The sequence below is a fragment of the Amphibalanus amphitrite genome, unplaced genomic scaffold (assembly GCF_019059575.1).
Source record: "Amphibalanus amphitrite isolate SeventyFive unplaced genomic scaffold, NRLGWU_Aamphi_draft 000919F_arrow, whole genome shotgun sequence".
NCBI classification, from domain to species: domain Eukaryota; kingdom Metazoa; phylum Arthropoda; class Thecostraca; order Balanomorpha; family Balanidae; genus Amphibalanus; species Amphibalanus amphitrite.
In genome coordinates this window covers 128015-149877 of record NW_024882413.1, presented here as the reverse complement: position 1 = coordinate 149877, position 21863 = coordinate 128015, and the positions used below count along the sequence as shown (strand labels likewise).

The following is a 21863-nucleotide window of genomic DNA, read 5'->3' as shown; positions in this document are numbered from 1 at the left end:
CGGTAGCTAAATGCCAATATCGAGTTGCAGAAATATGCAATCGGATGCACTTAGCTAATTTTGTGTTTTGTTGAGCATTAAAATGTATCTGCACCGCAGCAACATCAATGGTAAACAGATGGTAAACAATGGTAAACAGATTTTGAGTAACTTTTATGTCAACTCAAAATTATTCGATTGCCAAATAAAAGCAAGATCGGCAATGTCGCAAGGCTCATTCTTTCGGGTCGTAATTATTTCAAAAACACCTTCAGATGACGTCACTCGGAGCGTCCTTCTTGAGCTTAGCGCGGCCATCACGTCAGGGAGGCCGTGCTAAAATTATCACCATTTCCTAATGACGCACGGCAATGAACTTTAATCACCGGACCAGTCGGTCGCACCTGCGCGACAGACATGTTCCTCCGTGATCGAGGGATTCCCGTGGATTCAGGAAGAGTCACCAAGTACCTAAGTTAGGAACTAAAACCTGGCTGCAAGCACGCTGGAAGTGGAGCCGTCATATGACACACGCTTTCATCCGAGAACTTCGGCCATGGTGCAGTAAGATGATGACGGGGAGAGGTCGAGTTACCGCGGCTGTCCTGTGGTCTCAGTACTCACGTCCGGCTTCGACGAAGCGGATGGCCATGCCTTGAAAGTGTAAAACGCACTACAGAGCGCTAGAAAATGCAAGAGCGGATCTTTGATGGTCGTGGGAAAAACGGAATTAAATTTCATGGCTTATTTAGACATCGCTTTCCTCATATTGTTTCGTATAATACACTCAACAGAAATTACGATTTGGAAAGTGAAGCTTTCTCTCGCCCCTCTCTGAAAAGACCGCAGCATACTTTTCATCCCTCGCCGTGGGTCATTTGAGTCGTCTTAGTCATAGATCCCTACATCCCCAAACGCTGTGTCAGCCACCCACCGCCGCTGACCACTGCCCTCCCCCCTCCCCCTCCCCCCGTCCGGTCGGACCACCAGCGGTGGCGGTCGGACGACAGACACCGGACCTGTCTCGACATCACCGCGACACCGCCGCCGGTCACGTCATCCCGGCCTACGCAGCGTACCGAGAGGTGGACGGACGCGTCATCCTGGTCATCACCTAGCATCTAGCGGCTCGGTAGTCCCGGCGCTGCGTGGCCTAATGAGGCTAGTTGATGAATTGAAGGATGAAGACCTCAGTGAAGGCAACAATAAACGCTGAGGAGCGCCTGATACTGGTACTACATAGTACTGGTACTCACCTGACTGAGTAGGGCCTGGTACTGGAACTGGTACTGGTATTAGTACTGGAATAAGTACCTGGCTGAGGAGCGCGCACTGCGGTGCGCCTGGTACTGGTACTCACCTGACTAAGGAGGGCCTGGTACTGCGGCGTGCCCGGGTCGATGTCACCCTGCAGGGCGTACTCGTGCAGCGCCTTCCAGGGCGGCTGGTAGCTGGTGATGTCCACACCGCCCAGGCCGGCCGGGTCCAGAGGCGCGGCCGAGTCGTGTCGGACCGGCGAGCTGGCCACCATGTGGATCCCCTGGATGGGCAGCATGCTGCTCAGACGGCGACCGTCCTAAGGGAGGGACGGGGACACTTCGTCAGAACGCTATGTGAGACTTTGTCAGAACGCGCCCAGACATCTGGGTTAGACACTAGACAAGGGCATACGTACCTAATCTAAGTCCTTGATGCTACAGTTCAGGTTACAAAGAAAAGTATAAAAAGGCACCAAATTTTATTAGTATGTATTATAAAAAAACGATAAATAGGCGAAACAAATAAAATAAAAGTGGCAAAATTATAAAAAGCTTAAAAAGGTTGACGAATCTACCAAATGTTTTCAAATACAATGTTCAAATTTCAACGCGCTCAGTGCAATCGCGCCGTAGAAGCAATTACGTAATGGCCAATCAAATTTCAAGACCGACCGAACTATCGGTCAGGCGACTGGCAATCCCAGTCACCCGTCCGGGCGACCCAGCCGGACAATCCCTGACCTCTTGTCGTCCCACGCGGACCACACACCACTGCAGTCGCACCGCATGGAGAAACCCACCCGAATGCAACCATCTTAATTATGCCCGGGCCGCGGTGTGCCGTGCCGGTCGGCGGCGTCCCTCAGCGGCCTCCGATGCCGCCAGTCAAATCAATCAATCAGCGGCGGGCCGGGTGGCGCCAGCCCGCCGAAGCGGCCGGCGACACTGGACGGAGCCGCGGCGCCCGACCGCCGCCGCGGGCCAAAGGGCGCCGCGCGCCGCCGCGCGGTCCTTTGATGTGGCTCAGGTGGCGGCCGGTGGGCCGCGCCCAGCCGGGCGTGGATCGTTACTCGTGATTCGTGGGCCGCGCTGGACGCTCTGAGGATGCCGTGTTGTCACGCGGGTGTTGTGATTTGAAATTCACAATGGTTGTGGGGGAGACAATTTGGTAACTGAAGCAAGCGACTGTGGTGACTGTGGCGACTGTGACTTTGTGCCTGTGGTGACGGATCATTATGTTGCGATGTGTGGGCTGTGGAGCTCAGTCTCCGCGGCCGACGGCAGCGCTGCAGTGCCGGGCCGGTATCAGCGGCGGCGCCTGGTCGGCCATACTGACCATATTGACCATCGCTCGGTCACTGCACCGCTCCGAGCGTGCCGCGCGATAGCACCGCTCCGGCACCGAGCACGAGCCTTTGGTAGGCCGCCGCCGCCACTTCATACACTAACATTAGTCGGCGATAGGTCGCCATGGCGCCGATAAGATTAGCACCCGCCGGCAAAAGCGCCGCCGGTGGCCGCCGATGCGCCGTTTTTGCCGACGGCCGCCGACGTGGCGCGTGCGGCCTGAGAAGTGGCGCTGCAGCTGGGCGGCGGCATCCACGGCGCGGCGGCGGCAGTTGTGACAGGCCACCGGCTCGCTGTCACATTTCACGCTCCTGGCTCGCTGGTGGTGCTCTTTTTCCGGCGCGTCTGTCTCGAGGGGCTGCGAGGGAGCGGGCTCGCAAAACACGGCCAGCGGCGGGCGGCGACGGGCGGCGGCGGCAACGGCCGCCACCTGCCCTCCGCCCGTGTCTCGCAGTCGCGGCCCGACAACGCTCCGTCCGTCCTCTCAGCGGCCCAGAGTAGGCTCCATGACGTGTCAGCGCACCGCCGTCGCAGATTAGTCGTGTACCATTGACACTGGGTCGATAGAGTGTGGAATCCCGCGGCGTCTCGTCTCTCTGTGTTTGTCTCCCCGTGAGTGGTCCGTGTGTGACTGTGCGTGTTTGAGTGTGTCGGGAGGAGCTGTCACCGGATATACTGGGACCGGGAGCGTTTTAGACGGCGCAGGCGGAAGGAACTCAATCCAAGGAATGAAAATTGCTTTGTTCTGCCCCAATAGGCTATTGATTCTGCATATTATGTCAAGCATCATTGGCATAAATAATAATTTTAATTTTTCCATGATCGTATAAAGTAGTTAGAAGTTCCAGCAAACAAAGTGGTTATTTTTAATCGAGCTGTCTTTTTTTCTGGTCACCCATGACCTCACCCAGACTGGTCAGCCTGGGTATCCCCCTTCTACGGAGGGCACGAGGAAAATCCGTCAATGGCGAAACAAAGACGCCGCCATTGACGCAGTCGTCGGGATCTGGTCTACGTCCATCGTCACTGTCGAACTGCTCCTATGCCCCTCTCTGTCTCTGTCTCCGTACCCTCTTTGTCTCCGTCCCGTCCCGTTTCCGTTCCGTCACCGACCGTCTCCCACCGTTCGATCCACAGGACCGGTCATTTTTGGAGCTGGCGGACTTGACTCGTCAGTCGTCACCTACCGAAGACACAAATACTGAATTCTGAATTGGGTACCTGTGGTAGGTGGACCACCTGCCTGGCCACCGGTTGCTTTCTACCCCGTGACCCCCAAGAAAGCCCCTCCTCACAGACAGAACGCGGAAACGCCTGTTTCCTGCCGATTATCCCGTCCACCCACCTTGTTAGCTTCCTGCATCTGACGAAGGTAGATCTGCCGCTTCTTGTCTTTGCAGCGCTTGTTCTGGAACCAGACCCGGATGACCCGAGGGCTGAGTCCGGTCATTTCGACCATTTGTTCCTTCATAAGCGCGTCCGGCCGCGGGTTGGCGTTGTAGCAGGTGCGCAGCGTGTGCAGCTGCTTCTCGTTGAGCACAGTCCGCACGCGGGTCGTCTTGCCGTCCCGCTTCTTCTGCTCCTTGTCGGCCTTTGGTTGGACGTTCTCTTCACCAGAGTCTGCGAAGGAAAAGGAAACATGGCATGTAACATGCTATTTCGTGATATATCCCTACTGAAACTTAGAATAAGGCACCCAAGTTTTGATTAAAAGAGAAGGGGTCGGGCACGGGTCCAGGTCTGTGGCACTGCGAATATATGATCTGCACTTTGCACCTATGCTTTGCGGGCATTTGTCGGCATTAACGGGATATAGAGCAAAATATGTTGAATGGATGAATGTAGATTGCAGAAGATGGCATGTAGGACAAACAACTCGTTGGCTCTGTCAGGCACGTGGGGTCTATGAGAACTGCATATTGATCCCATTTAGCTCGTGAGTTCGGCATTTCTCGAAACGTGTTTTTTAGGATAATGGCTCCTTTTCATGGCCTTGATCGATGCCGGACATAGAGGATTCTTCATGGCTCCGAGTGGAAGATAAGGATATCTTTCTAGTTGAGGTTTATTTGCCATTGGGTCCACAGTGCAGGGATATTTCTATCTCGCACTCCTCTGAGATGCAAAGATAAGAATTTGTTATACCTGCATCCCTCTGAGATGCAAAGATAAGGTCTCGAGGGTTCATAGCGAAAAATCAAGAGTTCAAGTGATGATGGGTCAATAACCAAACGACATTTTTAATGGTTGTTTATGGATGAAACTCATGAAATAAGAACAAACTACTCTGAATCTATTTTTACATAGATGAATGCATTTAAATATAATATCTTATTAATTAAGAATAAACCTCAACATAGAAAGATATAGGATTCCTCATGGCTCACTCGTGGAAGATCGGATATCTTTTCCTCGCGTGTTACAGAAAAACCTCGCTCCTTCGTCGCTCGGTTTTTCAGTAACCCGCTTGGAAAAGATATGTATTGTTTACTGGAAATGCAATCAATAGGTGACTAACAGAGGCCCATGAATAGGTATAACTCTTAGGTGCTTTGGCTCAATCTTTTTATCATTATTTAACGTTTATAATTTAATATTGCATCTTTAATTATATATGGTTATCGCAAGAACTTAACCTATTTGTGCCGAATATCTCCACAATAAAATTTTAATCCAACTGTTCTCCTCAAACAAAACATCCCATTCCCTTTAATTATACGCCACCTGCAGTTCAACATACATGATCCATCAATCATTTTCAACCACACGTTTGATGACTGTAGCCGCATCTCCAGACCCAGCGTGTCGAAATCCAGTATGTCTTAACCCTCGCCCATGTAGGGGGGGGTTGGTGCAACCCCCCCCCCTGAGGTTTTTCGGAAATAGTGCAAAAACGGCGGCGCGCAGCGCCGCCAAATTTTGGGTACCTTATGGGGCAACCCTTGCGCATCTTTTGATAAAAAAAATTTGACCGGGTCATGTCAGGTCACGGAGTTATGACGTCACAAAGGGAACAGCCTCCGGCCGGATTTTCACAAACTGAGTGCCAACGCCCGAGGTTTCCTGCCGGTGGTACGGAGATCGGTTGATGGATCGTGATGAAACTTCCCATGCATGTTGGGGCAAGTATTGGCTATCATATGGTATAAGAAACTTGACCGGGTCAGGTCAGGTCACGGAGCTATGACGTCACAAGAGGAACAGCGTCCAGTACTATTTTTGAAAAGCGCCCGAACCACTATTTTGCTAATTCTTGTCACCTCAATGGGAATATGCAACAATATTAGCTTCTATAGGGAGCAAGTGGACCTCCCAAATCCAAAAATACAATCAGATTTCAAAAATTTAAATTTTGATTTTTCAAATTTCTGCCGCCGACTGTGACCTTGCCGACTTCCGGCGCTCCCAACGCGCCATTTTTAGAGCTAGGGAAACGAAATACATACCAAACGATAGAGAATTGATCAAGGAACACGATAGTGAAGGTTTCAAGTCGATATCTCCCACCGTTTTGCCGCAATCGCCGCCGAAAGTTGAAAAAAGTCTATTTTTCCGAAAATTTGACCTTTGACCGGTCAAAAGTAGGTCAAATGTTGACCTAGGACCAAAAAATATACCACCAATCGCGAGATCTCGGCGAGAGCAATCCGTTGGTCTTTTCCGCTAAGCTCTACGACGCTCCGTTTTCAAACGCCAAGGGGGGGGTCGCACCAACCCCCCCCCTGCATGGGCGAAGGTGGCAGATCGCCGTTTACGGGCGAGGGTTAACGGACCGTTTATTGGACCGAGTGAGCTGAGTGGATAGCCCACACGATCTCGAGAGTAACAGTCGTTGCGACAAATGTGCCTTCTGGGTCGCTTCGCGGCTAACGTCCATACATCCAGAGGCATCCTTCCAAGCCAGCCTCACATCTCCGACGCCATATCATCGCTCGCGCAAACACAGACACGACACGACCGCCTCTGCCGCCATCAGCGCGAATGATCCAGAATTATGGCCGGGAATAGAGCCGGGTGGCACGTCACACAACAAACGAGTACTGAGAAGTATTGCAGAAATTGCCTTCTAACAATACGCCAACGAACAATGAGCCATCGAATATTCAAACTATCAAATAATCACGCGATACATTTCAAATTGGTCGTTTACGACAATCAACATAGTACAAATGATACAACGGAAAAACACAAAGTACAGCAAAATCAAGTACAAACAGAGTAAAAGCCATACGAAAATGTCCACCTCTAGGACCATGGGCGATGCTACTCGCAAACCGAGGGGAGGTAGTCCCGGCTCTCCAGGCAGGCAGAGCGGGGAGGCAACCGGGGCAGAGAGAAGAGCGAGCCGGCTCGAGCGGAGCGGCGCACGACTGGGAGCCCGCACCCCCGTTCCACCGCGCGCCGCAGCGGCGCCGCCTACACCCGCCCCCATGTGCGCACCATGTGCGTCACATTACTTATTCTACATGAGAAACACTAACTTCGAGATCGGCCTCTTCAAGACGCTGCTTGCCGTTTTCACCATAGCGGAACGCACAAGACCCTCGCTGTCCGGAAACACCTCCAATACGCGTCCGAGAGGCCATCGACATCGCGGGCTGTTAACGTCAACGACCAAAACAACGTCACCAACAGAGAGGTTCTTCCGTGTTCTGACCCACTTCTGGCGCTGCTGAAGAAGTGGCAGGTATTCCTTTACCCAACGCTTCCAAAACAGGTCGGCGAGATATTGCACCTGCTTCCACCTTCGACCAAAGCAGCTGTCCCCCTCGCTGAAGATGCCGTCTGGCACCGGACCACCACGCAGTAGTAGCAGGTCGTTGGGGGTGAGAGGCTGCAGATCAGCTGGGTCACTTGATACCGTCGTTAGAGGTCTACTGTTGAGCACAGCCTCCACTTCGCATAGAAGCGTGCGGAGCGACTCGTCAGTCATCGTCTGCTCCCTGAGGAGCGCATTCAGGACTTTCCTGATGCTCCGAACTTGTCGCTCCCATATACCTCCTTGCGATGAGGCACCTGGAGGGGTGAACTTCCACGTGATCCCCTCTTTCAGTAAGCAGTCATGAACGCTTTTCTCTCGCAGCTTACGGACTTCTTCTCTCAGCTCTCTCTCAGCGCCTGTGAAATTCGTCCCATTGTCAGACCTGATAAACTTCACTTGACCCCTCCGAGCCTGGAATCTGCGAAGAGCATTAATGAAAGAGCTTGTATCTAGGGTTTCGCACACCTCGATGTGAATAGCCCGAGTTGCGAGACACGTGAAAAGCACACAATATCTCTTCATCTGCTTTCGTCCCACCTTGACATAGAACGGACCAAAATAATCGGTCCCAACTCGACTGAAAACTCCACTATCTGGCGCCGTTCTGTCTTGCGGTAGGTTCGACATCTGCTGTGTCACCACCGAACCCTGAATCTTTCGACATCTAACGCATCTTGACAGAACTCTGCGTACTGCAGAGCTTCCAGACACAATCCAGAACCTTCGGCGCAACTCAGCCAAGACATGTTCCCTTCCAGAATGTCCCTTTCTCTCGTGCATGTCCCGTATAATGAGGTCAGTGACGTGACCATTCTTGGGAAGAATCAGCTGATGTTTTGCAGCGTCTGGAATCTGAGCGTTTACGAGCCGTCCTCCGACTCGTAGAGTTCCGTCAACCACACAAGGATTCAGACGGAACAAACGGCTCGACTTCCTCACTGAACCGGACATTTCTTCAGGAAACGCCTGTTCTTGAACATGTCTCAGAATCGCAGCTTCTGCCATCTCAAGTTCTTGTACGGACAGCCTGGGTGAAAGAAGATCTTCATCACGTGTACCGGACTCCTTCCTGCCGGCTACTCTCTTCTGCAGCAGCTGCCTCCACCGAAGCACCCATGCGACACGTTTCTTCAGCTTGAACCAGTCACTTGTGCTGTTCAGCAGCTGTGCAGTGTAGTCATTACCTTCTGTAGCTGTGGTGGCGCTGACTACGCTTTTCTTGATCTCAAGCTCCTCTGTACTGCCCTGAAGCTGTTGGACTTGTGCCTGATCCGGCCATTCACAGGCGGCGCTCTCGAGGAACGCTGGGCCAAGAACCCAGCGAGATGCAAGAAACGCTGGTCCTGACTGACCACGGGATAAGCTGTCTGCCGGATTCAGCTCTGAAGGGACGTATCGCCACTGGTTAGGACTTGAGCCATCATGTATGACGGCTAACTTGTTGGCCACGAACGTCTGGAAGCGAGATGTGACGTTCTGTATGTAGCGGAGCGTTGAGACGCTATCGGTCCAAAAACACACCTCATCGAAATGCAGATCTGTCTCGGAGAGTATTTGAGTGCTCAATTGTACTGCCAGAGCGGCAGCCGTCAACTCCAGGCGAGGGATGGAGCAGGTCTTCAATGGGGCTACACGGCACTTGCTCATCAGTAGGGATGTCGTAATCCTTCCCGCAGCGTCCTCTACTCGAACGTACCCAACCGCTCCATACCCGACTTCACTCGCATCTGCGAACATGTGCAGCTGTCGACTCCGAGCCTCACCATGCAGTGGGGCGACGCTTCTCGGAACGGAAAAATCTCGGAGGTCTGCAAGCTCTTCACACCACTGATTCCACCGCTGGAGATGAGAGTAGGGAATTGGATCATCCCAACCCAGCTGTAATCTGCACAGGTCCTGAAGCAACACCTTTGCTGGCAACAAAAATGGAGCTCCAAATCCCAAGGGGTCATACATGGCACTCACAGTAGACAAGATTCCTCTCCTTGAGGCTGGACCACGCTGTACCTCCACTCTGAAGCTGAGTGTGTCACGATCGACATCCCACTGTACTCCTAGAGCTCTCTGCGGAGACAGCACACCTTTAGTGAGGTCCATTTTGTGACTCGGAGCACGATCTGTTTCAGGGAGACATGACATCACCCTTGAGCTGTTGCTGACAAAACCCGTTAACCTGAAACCTCCTCTGGCACAGCACTCACGAACTTCCAGCGCGAGCCCTGCTGCTTCGTCCTCAGTTGACGCAGACTTGAGAAAGTCGTCAACGTAGAAGTTCCTCTGTATACACCTTGCTACCTCCGGTCGATGCAGCCCTCCGTAGTCCTGAGCCGTCCTTCGCAGCGCGAAGTTCGCGCAGGACGGCGACGACGTCGCACCGAACAGGTGAACGTTCATTTGGTAGTCTTCCAACTGTCGAGATAAGTCTCCGTCGGGCCACCAGAGGAATCGTAACAGACTTCTGTCTCTGTCAGCAACTCGAACTTGGTAGAACATCTTTTCAACATCTCCCATGATGGCGAAGGGTTCCTGACGGAACCGCAGCAGCACTCCGATAAGTGAGCTGGTCAAGTTGGGCCCCTGAAGCAGTCGATCGTTGAGAGACACACCTCGGTAGCTCGCTGAGCAGTCATAAACTACTCTGATTTTGTCCGGTTTCGCTGGGTGGTAGACACCGTGGTGTGGAATATACCACGTTCTACCCCAGCAGGCGTCCAAACTCTCTCTGGACACCTTTTCCGCGTAGTCCTTCTCAATCAGCTCACTGACGAACCTGCTGTAGTCCCTCAGATACTTCTCATCACGCAGCATCCGCTTCTTTAGACCTTGGGCGCGCTGCTCTGCTTGCTGTCTGTTGTTAGGAAACACCTCCTCGTCTCTGAGGGGGACTGGTAACTCGTAGTGCCCGTTGATGAAGCGCACTCCAGTCTCCACCTTCTTGAGCCACAGCTGGTCTTCTCTAGACAGACCGACGTCCACAGCACTACCATGGTCTTCGAAATCCTGGTTGTACAAAGCCATGAAACTGCGATGGAGATCGGAGCTCTCATTGACAACCCTGATACGATTCACTCTTACTCTGTCGTTCTCGTTCTGACAAACGCGTCTTGGGCCCTGCACCACCCATCCTAACTCAGTCCGAAGCGCGAACGGCCCACCATCTTCACTTCGTCTTACCTCTAGCGGCTGGAGCGCCTGAGGACAGTTGCTGCCTATCAGCAGACCAATTTCAGCATCGATCCGCGCCAAATCAATGCCCTGCAAGTGAACCCACTGGTTTAGATCCTCGCTTGACGCCATGTCTTCTAGTTTCACTGGAATTGTGCTGAGAGTGTACATCGGAGGCATCGCAATGCACGTACTTCCACCCAGATCCGATATCTTGACTCCCTTTATCACACGACTGTCCACTTGCTGATTGTCAACTGACGCGGTAGTCATTGAGAGCTTAACGTTTTCGCCAACAGCTCCGATCTGCTTCAGCAAAGACTCCGAGCAGAACGTCGCTGAACTGCCTCCGTCAAGAAACGCGTACGTCTCTACTTTCTGGCCACCATCAGTCCACATCTTCACGGGTACGATAGACATCATAGTAGATGACGAGTCAGCACACGTCTTGGAAGAGCTCCTCAGCTTCACTCTGCCATTTGTTACGACTTGACTCGGGTTCTGCGGCACTTCACTACCTGCATGGCCGTCAGAGACGATTCGAACATTGTGCTCTGGCGGTGGTCTGTCGTTGTGCAGTGCTGTTGGATGACGGAGTCTGCAGATTGAGCAGGTTCTCCTTTTCGCACATTCCCTCACCAGGTGACCCTTGCAGAGGCATCCAAAGCAAAGTCCCTGCTCTCTGATGAAGGCACTCTTCTCATGAGGTGCCCTTCCTCTGAACTCTTCACATTGGTCGAGGTAATGTGCCTTTGAACAGAACAAACACTTGAGCGATCCCCGCCGCTGCTGAGCTCCTGGCTCGATGACTGTTGCCGATACAGTTTGAACCTTTCTCCGCTGACCTTCCTGCTCTCTTGTCCTGCTGACATTGTGCTGACGACCAAACATCGGGTTCGTCTGGATCCTTACTTCTCTCTCGACAAAGTCGACGATATCCTCAAAGCGCGCTCGTCTGTGCTCCTGTTCATGGATACGGTCCGCTAGGCGGCGCCACTGGTCCTGCAGGTTGTAGGGCAGCTTCTCGATGATTTTCCGCATGGTCTTTGGGTGGTCTGTCTCCCTTGCTCCGGGTGATATTCCACTCATTACGTTGTTGCAAGACCTCAGCGTCAGTGACAAACGATCCATTCCTTCCAGATCTCCTGGTTTTACTTGTGGCCACTCCACAAGCATATCCACAAACGCACTCGTGATTGAGTCCTCGTCTCCGTACCTCCGATCAAGGAGTCTCCTGGCTTCCAGGTAGCCCGATCCAGTCGTCATGTGCAGGCAGCCCCTGATTATGTCCTGTGGCTTACCACTTGTATATTGCTCGAGAAAGTACAGCTTTTCTTCGTCGTCATCAGTTTTGGAGGAGATCCGACTGTCGAATGCACGTATAAAAGATCTGTACTTCGTAACGTCTCCAGTGAATATCGGTATCTCAGCCTTGGGCAGCTGACTTCTTTCCAGATGGGCTAGGAGAGCCTGTGTGGAGTCTCCGTGCTGCTGAGCTCCAGGCTCATCCCTGCTTGCTCTCCTTCGTTCACTTTCTTGATTTTGTGCTTTTCTTCCTTGTTCGTATGCTCTTTCTTCTTGTACACGTGTTCTTGGATCTTGTGCTCTTTCTTCTTGTACACGTGTTCTTGGATCTTGTGCTCTTTCTTCTTGTACACGTGTTCTTCTTGGTTCTTGTGCTCTTTCTTGAACACGCGTTCTTCTTTGATCATGTGCTCTTTCTTCTTCTTCTTCTTGTGTCCTTTTTCCTTCTTGTTCTTGTGTTCTTCTTTCTCTTTGTTCTTGTGTTCTTCTTTCTTCTTGTTCTTGTGTTCTTCTTTCTCTTTGTTCTTGTGTTCTTCTTTCTTCTTGTTCTTGTGTTCTTCTTTCTTCTTGTTTTTGTGTTCTGTTTTCTTGTTCTTGTGGCGTTAATGTCTCAATTCTCTTGAAGGTTTCTTCCTTATCAAACTGAGCCAATACACCTTCCCTTGCCAGGCTTTCATCCAGTTCAGCTTGAATTTCCAGTTCCTCTTTCCTTCTTCTCAACTGCTCTTGCATGTCTTCGAGCTCATGCTTTTTCCTCAACGCTGCTGCCTTAGCATGCAGTCCCGCTCTTCTTGCTGCCTCGAAGGCCCGTTCTGAAGCAACTGTGGCCTTGCTTGATGCCCTTGTTGACGAAGAACGGGATGACTTCACCGATTCAGCAGGGCTTCCAATGCCAGGCCCGGTACCAGACGCATCGAAGTGGTCAACAGAGAGCGACCCACCAGCCTCCTGGCCTGGAGCGACTTCCCGACTACGGACACCCGCTCTGTCTAGCTCTTCCGGAACATCTAGCGGCGGAGCTCCTTCACCAGTCTGACCATCAAATCCTACACCGCCTACACGATCAGTGTGTTCGGATCTACCAAACTCTGTGACAAATGTTGCCAAATCAACGCCTTCCCCTTTCAGGATGTCCTCCAGACGATTCACCAGCACCGCCTTAGGTCCTCTACTATCTTCACCTCTTCTCGACAGCTCAGCCTTCAGCTGATGAACCCTTAGTTTGCCGAGCGTATCCATCTCGTGACTGAGCCTGGGCACAACCAACTACCACAAATCAAATTAGAAAGCTCTTCTGGAAACTGGAACTAACCAGCAACAATGCTATCCTGGAATCTCTATCAATCAACAGGTTGTCCTTAACCCCTTAGTAGATCAGCGAACGCAAACACAATGGAAACCATACTCAGCATAACTCACAGCACAATAAATGATCACACACTGATGCACTAAGTGTCTGTCACTTCTCAGATACTGTTCTCTTTGACTCATTTACCATGAAGGCACACACTTTGCAAGATAGTTCACATTTGATCACCAGTTTGCCTCCAGAGTCACTGTTTTGTGAACCGTTTATCAGAATGTCACTGCGCCACTGCAAGTACCATACAGCCCGCTTACCCCAAATATCAGCAGAAGTAGAGCACTCACTGATGAGCAGGGGCGACTCAGTCCTCACCAGCACCAGCCAGCAGCAGCAAACCAGCTGCCTCACGAGGCCAGCAGAGCCACCAGCCGGTGTGAGCGTGCTGCGAGGTCCTCCCGGTGGGTGGTCGAGCTGCCCTCACGCGTAGCTGCAGAAGTCGCTACTCTGCCGTGTGCAGCTCGTCGCCATTGTCGACACTTGTCGCAACTGTAGCCGCATCTCCAGACCCAGCGTGTCGAAATCCAGTATGTCTTAACGGACCGTTTATTGGACCGAGTGAGCTGAGTGGATAGCCCACACGATCTCGAGAGTAACAGTCGTTGCGACAAATGTGCCTTCTGGGTCGCTTCGCGGCTAACGTCCATACATCCAGAGGCATCCTTCCAAGCCAGCCTCACATCTCCGACGCCATATCATCGCTCGCGCAAACACAGACACGACACGACCGCCTCTGCCGCCATCAGCGCGAATGATCCAGAATTATGGCCGGGAATAGAGCCGGGTGGCACGTCACACAACAAACGAGTACTGAGAAGTATTGCAGAAATTGCCTTCTAACAATACGCCAACGAACAATGAGCCATCGAATATTCAAACTATCAAATAATCACGCGATACATTTCAAATTGGTCGTTTACGACAATCAACATAGTACAAATGATACAACGGAAAAACACAAAGTACAGCAAAATCAAGTACAAACAGAGTAAAAGCCATACGAAAATGTCCACCTCTAGGACCATGGGCGATGCTACTCGCAAACCGAGGGGAGGTAGTCCCGGCTCTCCAGGCAGGCAGAGCGGGGAGGCAACCGGGGCAGAGAGAAGAGCGAGCCGGCTCGAGCGGAGCGGCGCACGACTGGGAGCCCGCACCCCCGTTCCACCGCGCGCCGCAGCGGCGCCGCCTACAATGACATCACGTCAATGAGCGCCCAGCTCATTCAAGACCACTGCCTTGTCACGAAAGGCGCAGCCATTTTTAACCACATGGCCGCTGGATACGTCAGTTTAGGCGCTGAGCGCACCGCAGAGTTCACATACGGCCGCCAAAGTGCAGGCAATCGCCACACTCAGCCCAGGGCCCGCCCGCCCGGGACATCTTGTCACTGTGCGTGACAACCAGGTGCCACTTCTTTTTATCAAATTCTGCAGGATTTCGTGGAAACTTTGACGTTAGAGATTAATGAAGCGGGTGCACAGTGAGCGTGTTCAGATCGGACTTTGAGGGTCTGATTAGGCAAGACGTCTACTGCGCGACCTTGCAAAAACGGTCATCACTATGTAATCAGCGCAAACTGTTGGGTCGCTTTGAACATGCCGCCTGTGTCTATATATGCTCAGCTGCCTGGCCAAACAGTGACCCAAACACTCATCAGGGTATCGGCGATCGTCTGGGGCGGCAGAAGCGGGATCCGACGGGGGCAGACGGGGGACGGTGGACGGTGGGAGCTCGCCAGATTTTGGGACGGAACTAAGTCCCAAGAGCACAGTCCAGCCAAGCAGCACAGCACTACCTGCGCAGAGACCAGCAGTACGGCACAGTCGGCACGGAGTGCTCTAAAACATGTACCTATGCCATAATCTACCACCACAAGGAAATGTATTCAGCCTTGCCGATAATATTTTGAGGCTACGTGATTACTGTGTGCTGATATATTTGTGAAAATATATATCTAAAAAAAACTTTAGTGTTTGGTTTACACATACTCTTTAAATTCATGGCTGCAAATGGTATAGCTCTAAACAAGCCCCTACAAAAAGGAAGTGTGGCTATATCTCCACCAATATAGCTATCCAACTGGCATATCTTGGATATACGGCTGTATCTCTTATTTCGTATAGCTATCGAATCATATATCCAGCATCCACCACCATTCCACATTGATCCCAAGCACAGCCAGTAACCAGTGACGTAGCCCCTATAGTCCAGAGGCCGTGTGAACTAGCGATTCAGTGTGGCCGTTATAAACTGCCTCCCGGTCGCCTGTCGTGTCAACTGTCTGTCCGCCGAGCACGACGAGGTGCTGCCGGCTGCCCGTACATACATTGATATACCTCGGCTGGCTGAGCTGAGAGGAGGAGGGGGGGGGGGGGAAGGCTCAGACAGCTGAGTTATAGCTGTTCGGACAGACACATCGTGAAAAAAATGGCCGACAATAACAACGATGGCGATGACGTCTTAATTTTTCAGCCGATGTTGAGTTTTGTGTAGAGGAACGGACAAAAAAAGAAACTATTTATCAAATGATTATCACAAAATAGTCAGACGAAGTAGCAAGAGAATGAAAGCTCTCACAAACGTCACTATGTTTCTTGATTTTATCACGCAAATAAAAAATCAAAGCAAAATGTTGAATTAGAGCAGAATAATGAGAAGTAAAAGACAAATTTACGTGAGAATATCACACTGCTAAAATAATAATGATACAGGAAAACGACGACCGTCCTGGAGGCGGAGTATTGTCAATCACAGCACTGTGGGTCGGCTCCGACCAGTTTCAGTCACTCTCGGCCTCGTCGAGAGTCGGTCTCGAATCATAAATTGCGAGGCACTCCATCGGTTCCATGTCTTGCCTTCCTGATCCCGTCAGTGTGAGCTATCCTGGAGACCATGGTGGTTGGTCCCAAAGAGTGTGAGCCACTCTGGCGAGGAGTGCCGTTCATTTCCATCGTATGTGAACCTCTATGGTGAATGCCAGTCGAACCTTTATGGTGAATGCCAGTCGAACCTCTATGGTGAATGCCAGTCGGTTCCACAAAGTGCGAATCTCTCCGTGAAGTGTCGTTCAGTTCCACTGAGTGTGAACCTCCCTGGCGATTGCCGTCCGGTTCTAGTGAGTGTGAACCCCTCTGGTGAGTTTCAATCGCTCCCAGTGAGTGTGAACCTCTCTGTGAGTGCCGTTCGGTTCCGGCCGCGGCGCCCCGAGTGTGGTAGGGCGGCTCGTTTTTGCGCCCAAGGGAGATGGTGGCGTCGATACGGTGCGGAGCGGGCCGGCGGTCGCTCGACCGGCGCCAGACGCCCCGTCAAGATGGATGCCGACCGACGGCCGCATTGACAGATATACCCGGCCGGCGGCGGCGGCGCGGCTCCTCACAGACGCCGCCAGAGCGGCCGGCCCGGCCGGTCCGAACGGGTCCGAACGGCCCGCGGCCATATGACACACACCGGACCATGGAGCTGGGGTGGGGTGGGATGGGACACCATCGGACACACGCCAGCCGCGGCGGAAACCCGGCTGAGAGCCGAGCCGAGGCGACTTCAGGCGGCTTATTCATCTCTGTGAGAATGACCCAAACTGCTCAAGGCAGTAATGAGCAAACTGTGACAGGAAGCCAGCCATCATGACGAGTTAAATCGGAACATTCGATCGCCGGTACCGCACAGGAAGTTCCATGATGTTCGGTCTGCGCGTACCACAGACCAGACACCAACCGACTGAACTTGCGAATAGCCCGAGCACGTTTGCTGTTGACCTTCCTGTGTCAGTCATTGGCATCTGTCCATCAGCTGCATCCAACTGCCCATCAGCCCTCGACCACTGACCATCAGCCGTTCCCCACTGTGCATCAGCCACTAACCGCCAGCCATCAGCGCGCTGATCACCATGTCTATCAGATGCTGGCAACTGGCCACCATCAGCCGAACGCCTCCTAGCACCGACTTTTGACCATGAGCCACTGTCCATTGGCCAATGCCCACTGGCACTGCCCATCGGATGCCTCCCACTGTTCATCAGCCTCTGCCACTGGCCCCTAACTGCTGACCAAGGTCCAGCAGTCGTCACCACAGCTCCTCGTCACATGGGGCACTAGCTATCAACCTCTACCCAACAAACATCGGTCAGTCTTTCCCACTCACCATCAGCCTCTGCCCACTGCCCATCAGCCGGTGACCTCTGCCATCAGCCTCGCCGCTGGCCATCAGCTGCTGACCTCTGCCCATCATCCTCTGAAATCTTAGCACAACCATCAACTGATGACCAAGGTCCATCAGCCGCTCCTCACAGTTCATCATCAACGGACCTCTGTTCACCATCCGCTTCACACACTTCATCTGCCACTGACCTCTGTTCATCAGCCTCTGCCGCTGGCCACTAACCACTGTCCATCAGCCGCGGCCCGCACTGACTTCAATCCATCAGCCTCTGCCGTTGGCCACTGCAAGGCAGTTGCCAGCGCGGAAAGCTCGCGTCACTCTCCTCCCAATTATGCTGCCCACAACATTGAAGCCTGCAGTCCGGCCTCGTCACGACATGCAATGACAGTCCGTTCGTGTCACGCGGTGCACAGTACCACCGGTTGTGCACGGCGCTCAACTCACTGCACAGCCGTGCACAGATGCAGGCCGGTGCAGTGTGTGTAACCTGCCGCGTGTATGTAGTGTGCACTGTGAGTTGCGCGGACCAGGAAGTATCCTATGATATGGTTCTTAAACGATCCTTTCCTATGGCACGCCAAATAGTTATTATATATTGGTTTTATCCTATCCTGGCGCATCAGAGAGATAATGTAAGTAATAGTCCTGGCGGTGGGCCCTAATTAGGCGACTCATGATAACGCACAATCGATAGGCGAGCGGTACCTTTATCCCGGTTCAAGCGTTCAGCGTTTGGCACTCGCACTCACAAAAGTTCCAAATACGTTGTACTCTCTACTCGTGGCACTCGGTACTCTGTGCTCGGAACTCGGTACTCTGTACTCGGAACTCGGTACTCACCGGCGGGACTCTTGGCGCCCAGTTTGGTCACTCCGCCGCCGGCGTCCAGCTGCTCCTTGCAGTCGTAGTCGTCCTTGCAGTACAGCGCCTCGCTGCGCAGCGCGAACTCGTCGCCAGGCACTAGGTGCTTGGCGCACACGCAGCACCGGAAGCAGTCGATGTGGAAGATCTTGTCGCGTGCCCGCATCACCATGTCGGTGCTGCTGAACAGCTTGTTGCACTTGCTGCACTTGGCGCCGAATAACCTGCCGAAGAGGGAGTACAAGGCGGTCAGGCAGTGGCGCGGGAACTTCTTCCAGACTGGGGGGCTGCCGGCTGAACCATATAGAGATCAACCTAGGGTACCCCCAAATCTAGTTTTCTCACCGGTTTTAGGCCACTTATTTTTCAGATTTTGGCCTTTTCAACAAAAAAAAACGAAAAAATGCAAAAAAAATTGAGGCATTCCGTCTCAGCTGAGTGAAGAAACTACCGTTTTGGCAACCTGGAGTAAAGATTTTAATCTGCCAAATGAGTTGCCGAGCCAGTGAAAGAGGCGGATTTTTTCACTTACATGCTTTCTTCCTTTGTGACCCACAACCCCTAATTTGGGGAGGACAAGCTGCCCAACGGTTCCTGACCTCATGAAAAGTTGTGGGGCACCGCCCCCACGGCCGCAGAGTCGTGGGGGCAAGCTTCCCCCACTGCCCCCTCCCCCGGTTCCCGCGCCTATGTATGAATCTATGAAATTATGTTGGTAGATTTCCGATTTCGATTCCTCCAGCTGGGGGGGGGGGGGGGGCTCAAATACATTACGAGCCCCCCCCCCAGCCGAAAAGCTGGGGGGCTCAGCCCCCGCTAGCCCCCCCCCCCCCCGGTTCCCGCGCCACTGCGGTCAGCTATGGTAGGTCAGCGCGCTGGGAGGAAAGCATGGGCTGAACGGCAGCTACGGTCAACCCAAACCGTCAAATTACAGTCAACCACCGTCAAGCTACGGTTGACGATGGTTAGGCTGGATTTTCACAATTCAGTCAGTGTATACTTTCCGTGAGTTGGGTCATGAGTAGTGAGTACTCTCCAATAGTCCGCATATCTACGTGTAACTATATCCGGGTAAGGATATAACTGAAAACATACTTGGACAGTCGGTCAACCGTTCACCCGTCACTGAACCTACTCATCAGACGCAAATCAGGTGAGCGTGGAACACATCTCTACCCATCTGACACGGCCCCACTGCCGGCCTGTCCCGCCTCCCCCAGATGACCGCGATGGCAGGAGGCGGCGGCGGCGATCGGGCGGGTGGCGCCACGCCGCCCACCTATCAGCTCACATCGATACGCGATGGGCTGTTTTTCGTCTGAAGACACGGGGCGTTCTGCCCGCGCCGGCCGGCGCATCGCGTGCCGCCTCTAATCGCCATCCGTCCCCCCCACACACACCAATCGACGATCGGGGACTAATATTGGCAATAATCCACGAATCGTGCCAAACTCTTTCATTTGGGGTGAGTCTGTCTGCCGGCCGACCGTCGCCCCGCGGAGTCAGTTTCCGTCCCGTGGTTGCGCCGACTCACGAAAGAAATTAGGCGGGTGCCAGCTCACGAAAGAAATTAGGCAGTGGTCTGTGGAATCAGATTAGCCATGAAGGACACGCAAGCAGACTTCTGGAAACAATTATACTTTAACTCAGGCTCACTGTCGACTCTCGAGGGGCCATATACATTCTCAAAACCCAAAAGAGCTATATTCTTTCTTTTCTTTCAACTTCATCGACCGTGCATGATTCGAGGGCACATATGACATAGGGCAATATATAAGAACCTGTAAACGCCAGAACATTTCCGTTTTTCAATTCAAATACAAGTAAAGGGGAACTGAAATTACGTGAGCGTGATTTCGGCGTGACATTATCACACTTTCTATGGTAACGATCAATGACGACGAAGACGATGACATTTATAACACTGAAAAGATGGGTATGAAGGCATAAAACAGAAAGGAGTCGTGTCTCGCTCACGTTTTAGACCTAGGGGTTTCACGGTAACTTCACATCATTTCCACCTCACCTCCACGTCCGTGCTATAGGCGTAGGCGCATCTATAACGCCCTGTTTGGACCGCGACACCCTTTGACAATAAATACAGACATAAATGAATCTGGCCAACAATAAGAATGACCATAACTTAAGTGTGTATGCCATTCCTCACGAGCTGTAATGGTGTTGCATAACTGACAATGATTAGGTATTTAAAGATATATAATGAAAATAAATTGTGCTACATGCCTATGGGTGACCTACATGAAATAACAATGAACACATAGTAATGTCAATCTCCTCAAATGACTATTTCTGCAATGTCTGTGCAATGTGCATTCACTATTTCTCATCACTTGGAAAGACCAGCATATGAGCCACTATAGCCAATATCAATAACCCCCTGGTCCAAGCCGTGACCCCTGTTGAGCAGCCTGCTTCAATGACTCTCTGAAAGTGTGCAGTCCGTCGTCGCCGTCAGGGCCGCGGGCCATTTTCCATGCCGATGTTGAATTATGATCAGCGTCGTCACAAGGGTAATGGCTCGGGTAAAAGCTTCTTTTGTCGCGTAATGACGGCCTACGGATGGCCATAGAATGAAGCGGAACGCGCCGGCCGAGTGTGGCCGGACGTAATGACGGTGCTGCTGTGTCACAGGGCACGCTGCCCCGGGCATTACGGCCCTCTGTCAATAGAGGAGCGGCCCTGATTGTGGCCACATCGATCGTGCAACGGTATGGATCACACTGCGACCGGGAGCCAGTGCGAGTTTCTACAGCGGATGTTGTTATAAGCCATGCAAAAAAGATGCCGAAAGCCGATGAATCAGAGCAAGGCTCAGACAATATCCTGTCATTGTCAGTAAGGCTCCACAAATCTGTAGTTTCATTGTGAGGAAATAGTAATAAGCATACAGTTCCGCCAAATAAACCCAGTCGCTTCCAGTTCTACCGTCTTGACCTCTTGGCTCCCAGCTCCACCGTATATACTAACCTCTTGGCTCCAGCCTCCAAGCTCCAATATATGTAGATAGGTATATATAAACCTCGTGGCTCCCAGCTCCACCATATATGAACCTCGTGGCTCGCAGCTCCGCCATACACAAGCCCCGTGTCTCTTAGTTCCGTCATATGACCCCAGCGGGCACTGCACTAGCTTCAAGCGCCGTCCCAAACATCAAGTGGCTTCCACGTCCGAAAGACCAAGTGGCTCCCAGCTTAGCCTCATAGACCCCACTCGCTACCTATCATCCAGGAATGTGTCCAACATCCCTACAGCAATCCCTGTCTGGAGCACACCTGTCTTTCACCGCAGCCACCCATGTAGAAATGTGAGGCCCGCGAACGCCTCTGCCAACCACAATAGCTGCTGTCAAGTGGAAGGAGCGACACGTTTAGGTGCCGAGTGTGGCAGGTACACAGGGCTCTGGAGGGAGAGCCTGCTGCAACTGGCCAGATGTCAAGGGTCAATCTGTGGGAAGTGAGACTCCCAAGACGGGTCAATGTTTGGGCGGGTTAACGATACCGATGTCGGGCCTAAGAGGATTTCCGACATGATGCGAACTGTGTGAATTGAAATCGGGAAGGTGAAATAGAGAAATATTTACAAGAACCCCTCGACCTCAGCAGTTCTGTTGATTTCAACAACCAGAGAGGCGAGGAATTATGAG

The 21863-nt window shown here is 52.3% G+C and overlaps 1 protein-coding gene across 1 annotated transcript in view; it reads right to left on the bottom strand.

Moving 5' to 3' along the window:
* The window catches only part of LOC122368055 (insulin gene enhancer protein isl-1-like), a 44545-nt gene that overhangs the window by 10732 nt on the left and 11950 nt on the right, over nt 1-21863 (bottom strand). Inside the window, exons 3-5 of the mRNA XM_043341670.1 lie at nt 18179-18423; nt 3931-4205; nt 1340-1555 (exon numbers count right to left, since the gene is read on the bottom strand). Of these exons, the coding sequence (XP_043197605.1) occupies nt 1340-1555; nt 3931-4205; nt 18179-18423 (736 nt within the window). The remainder of the gene's footprint in view (nt 1-1339; nt 1556-3930; nt 4206-18178; nt 18424-21863) is intronic.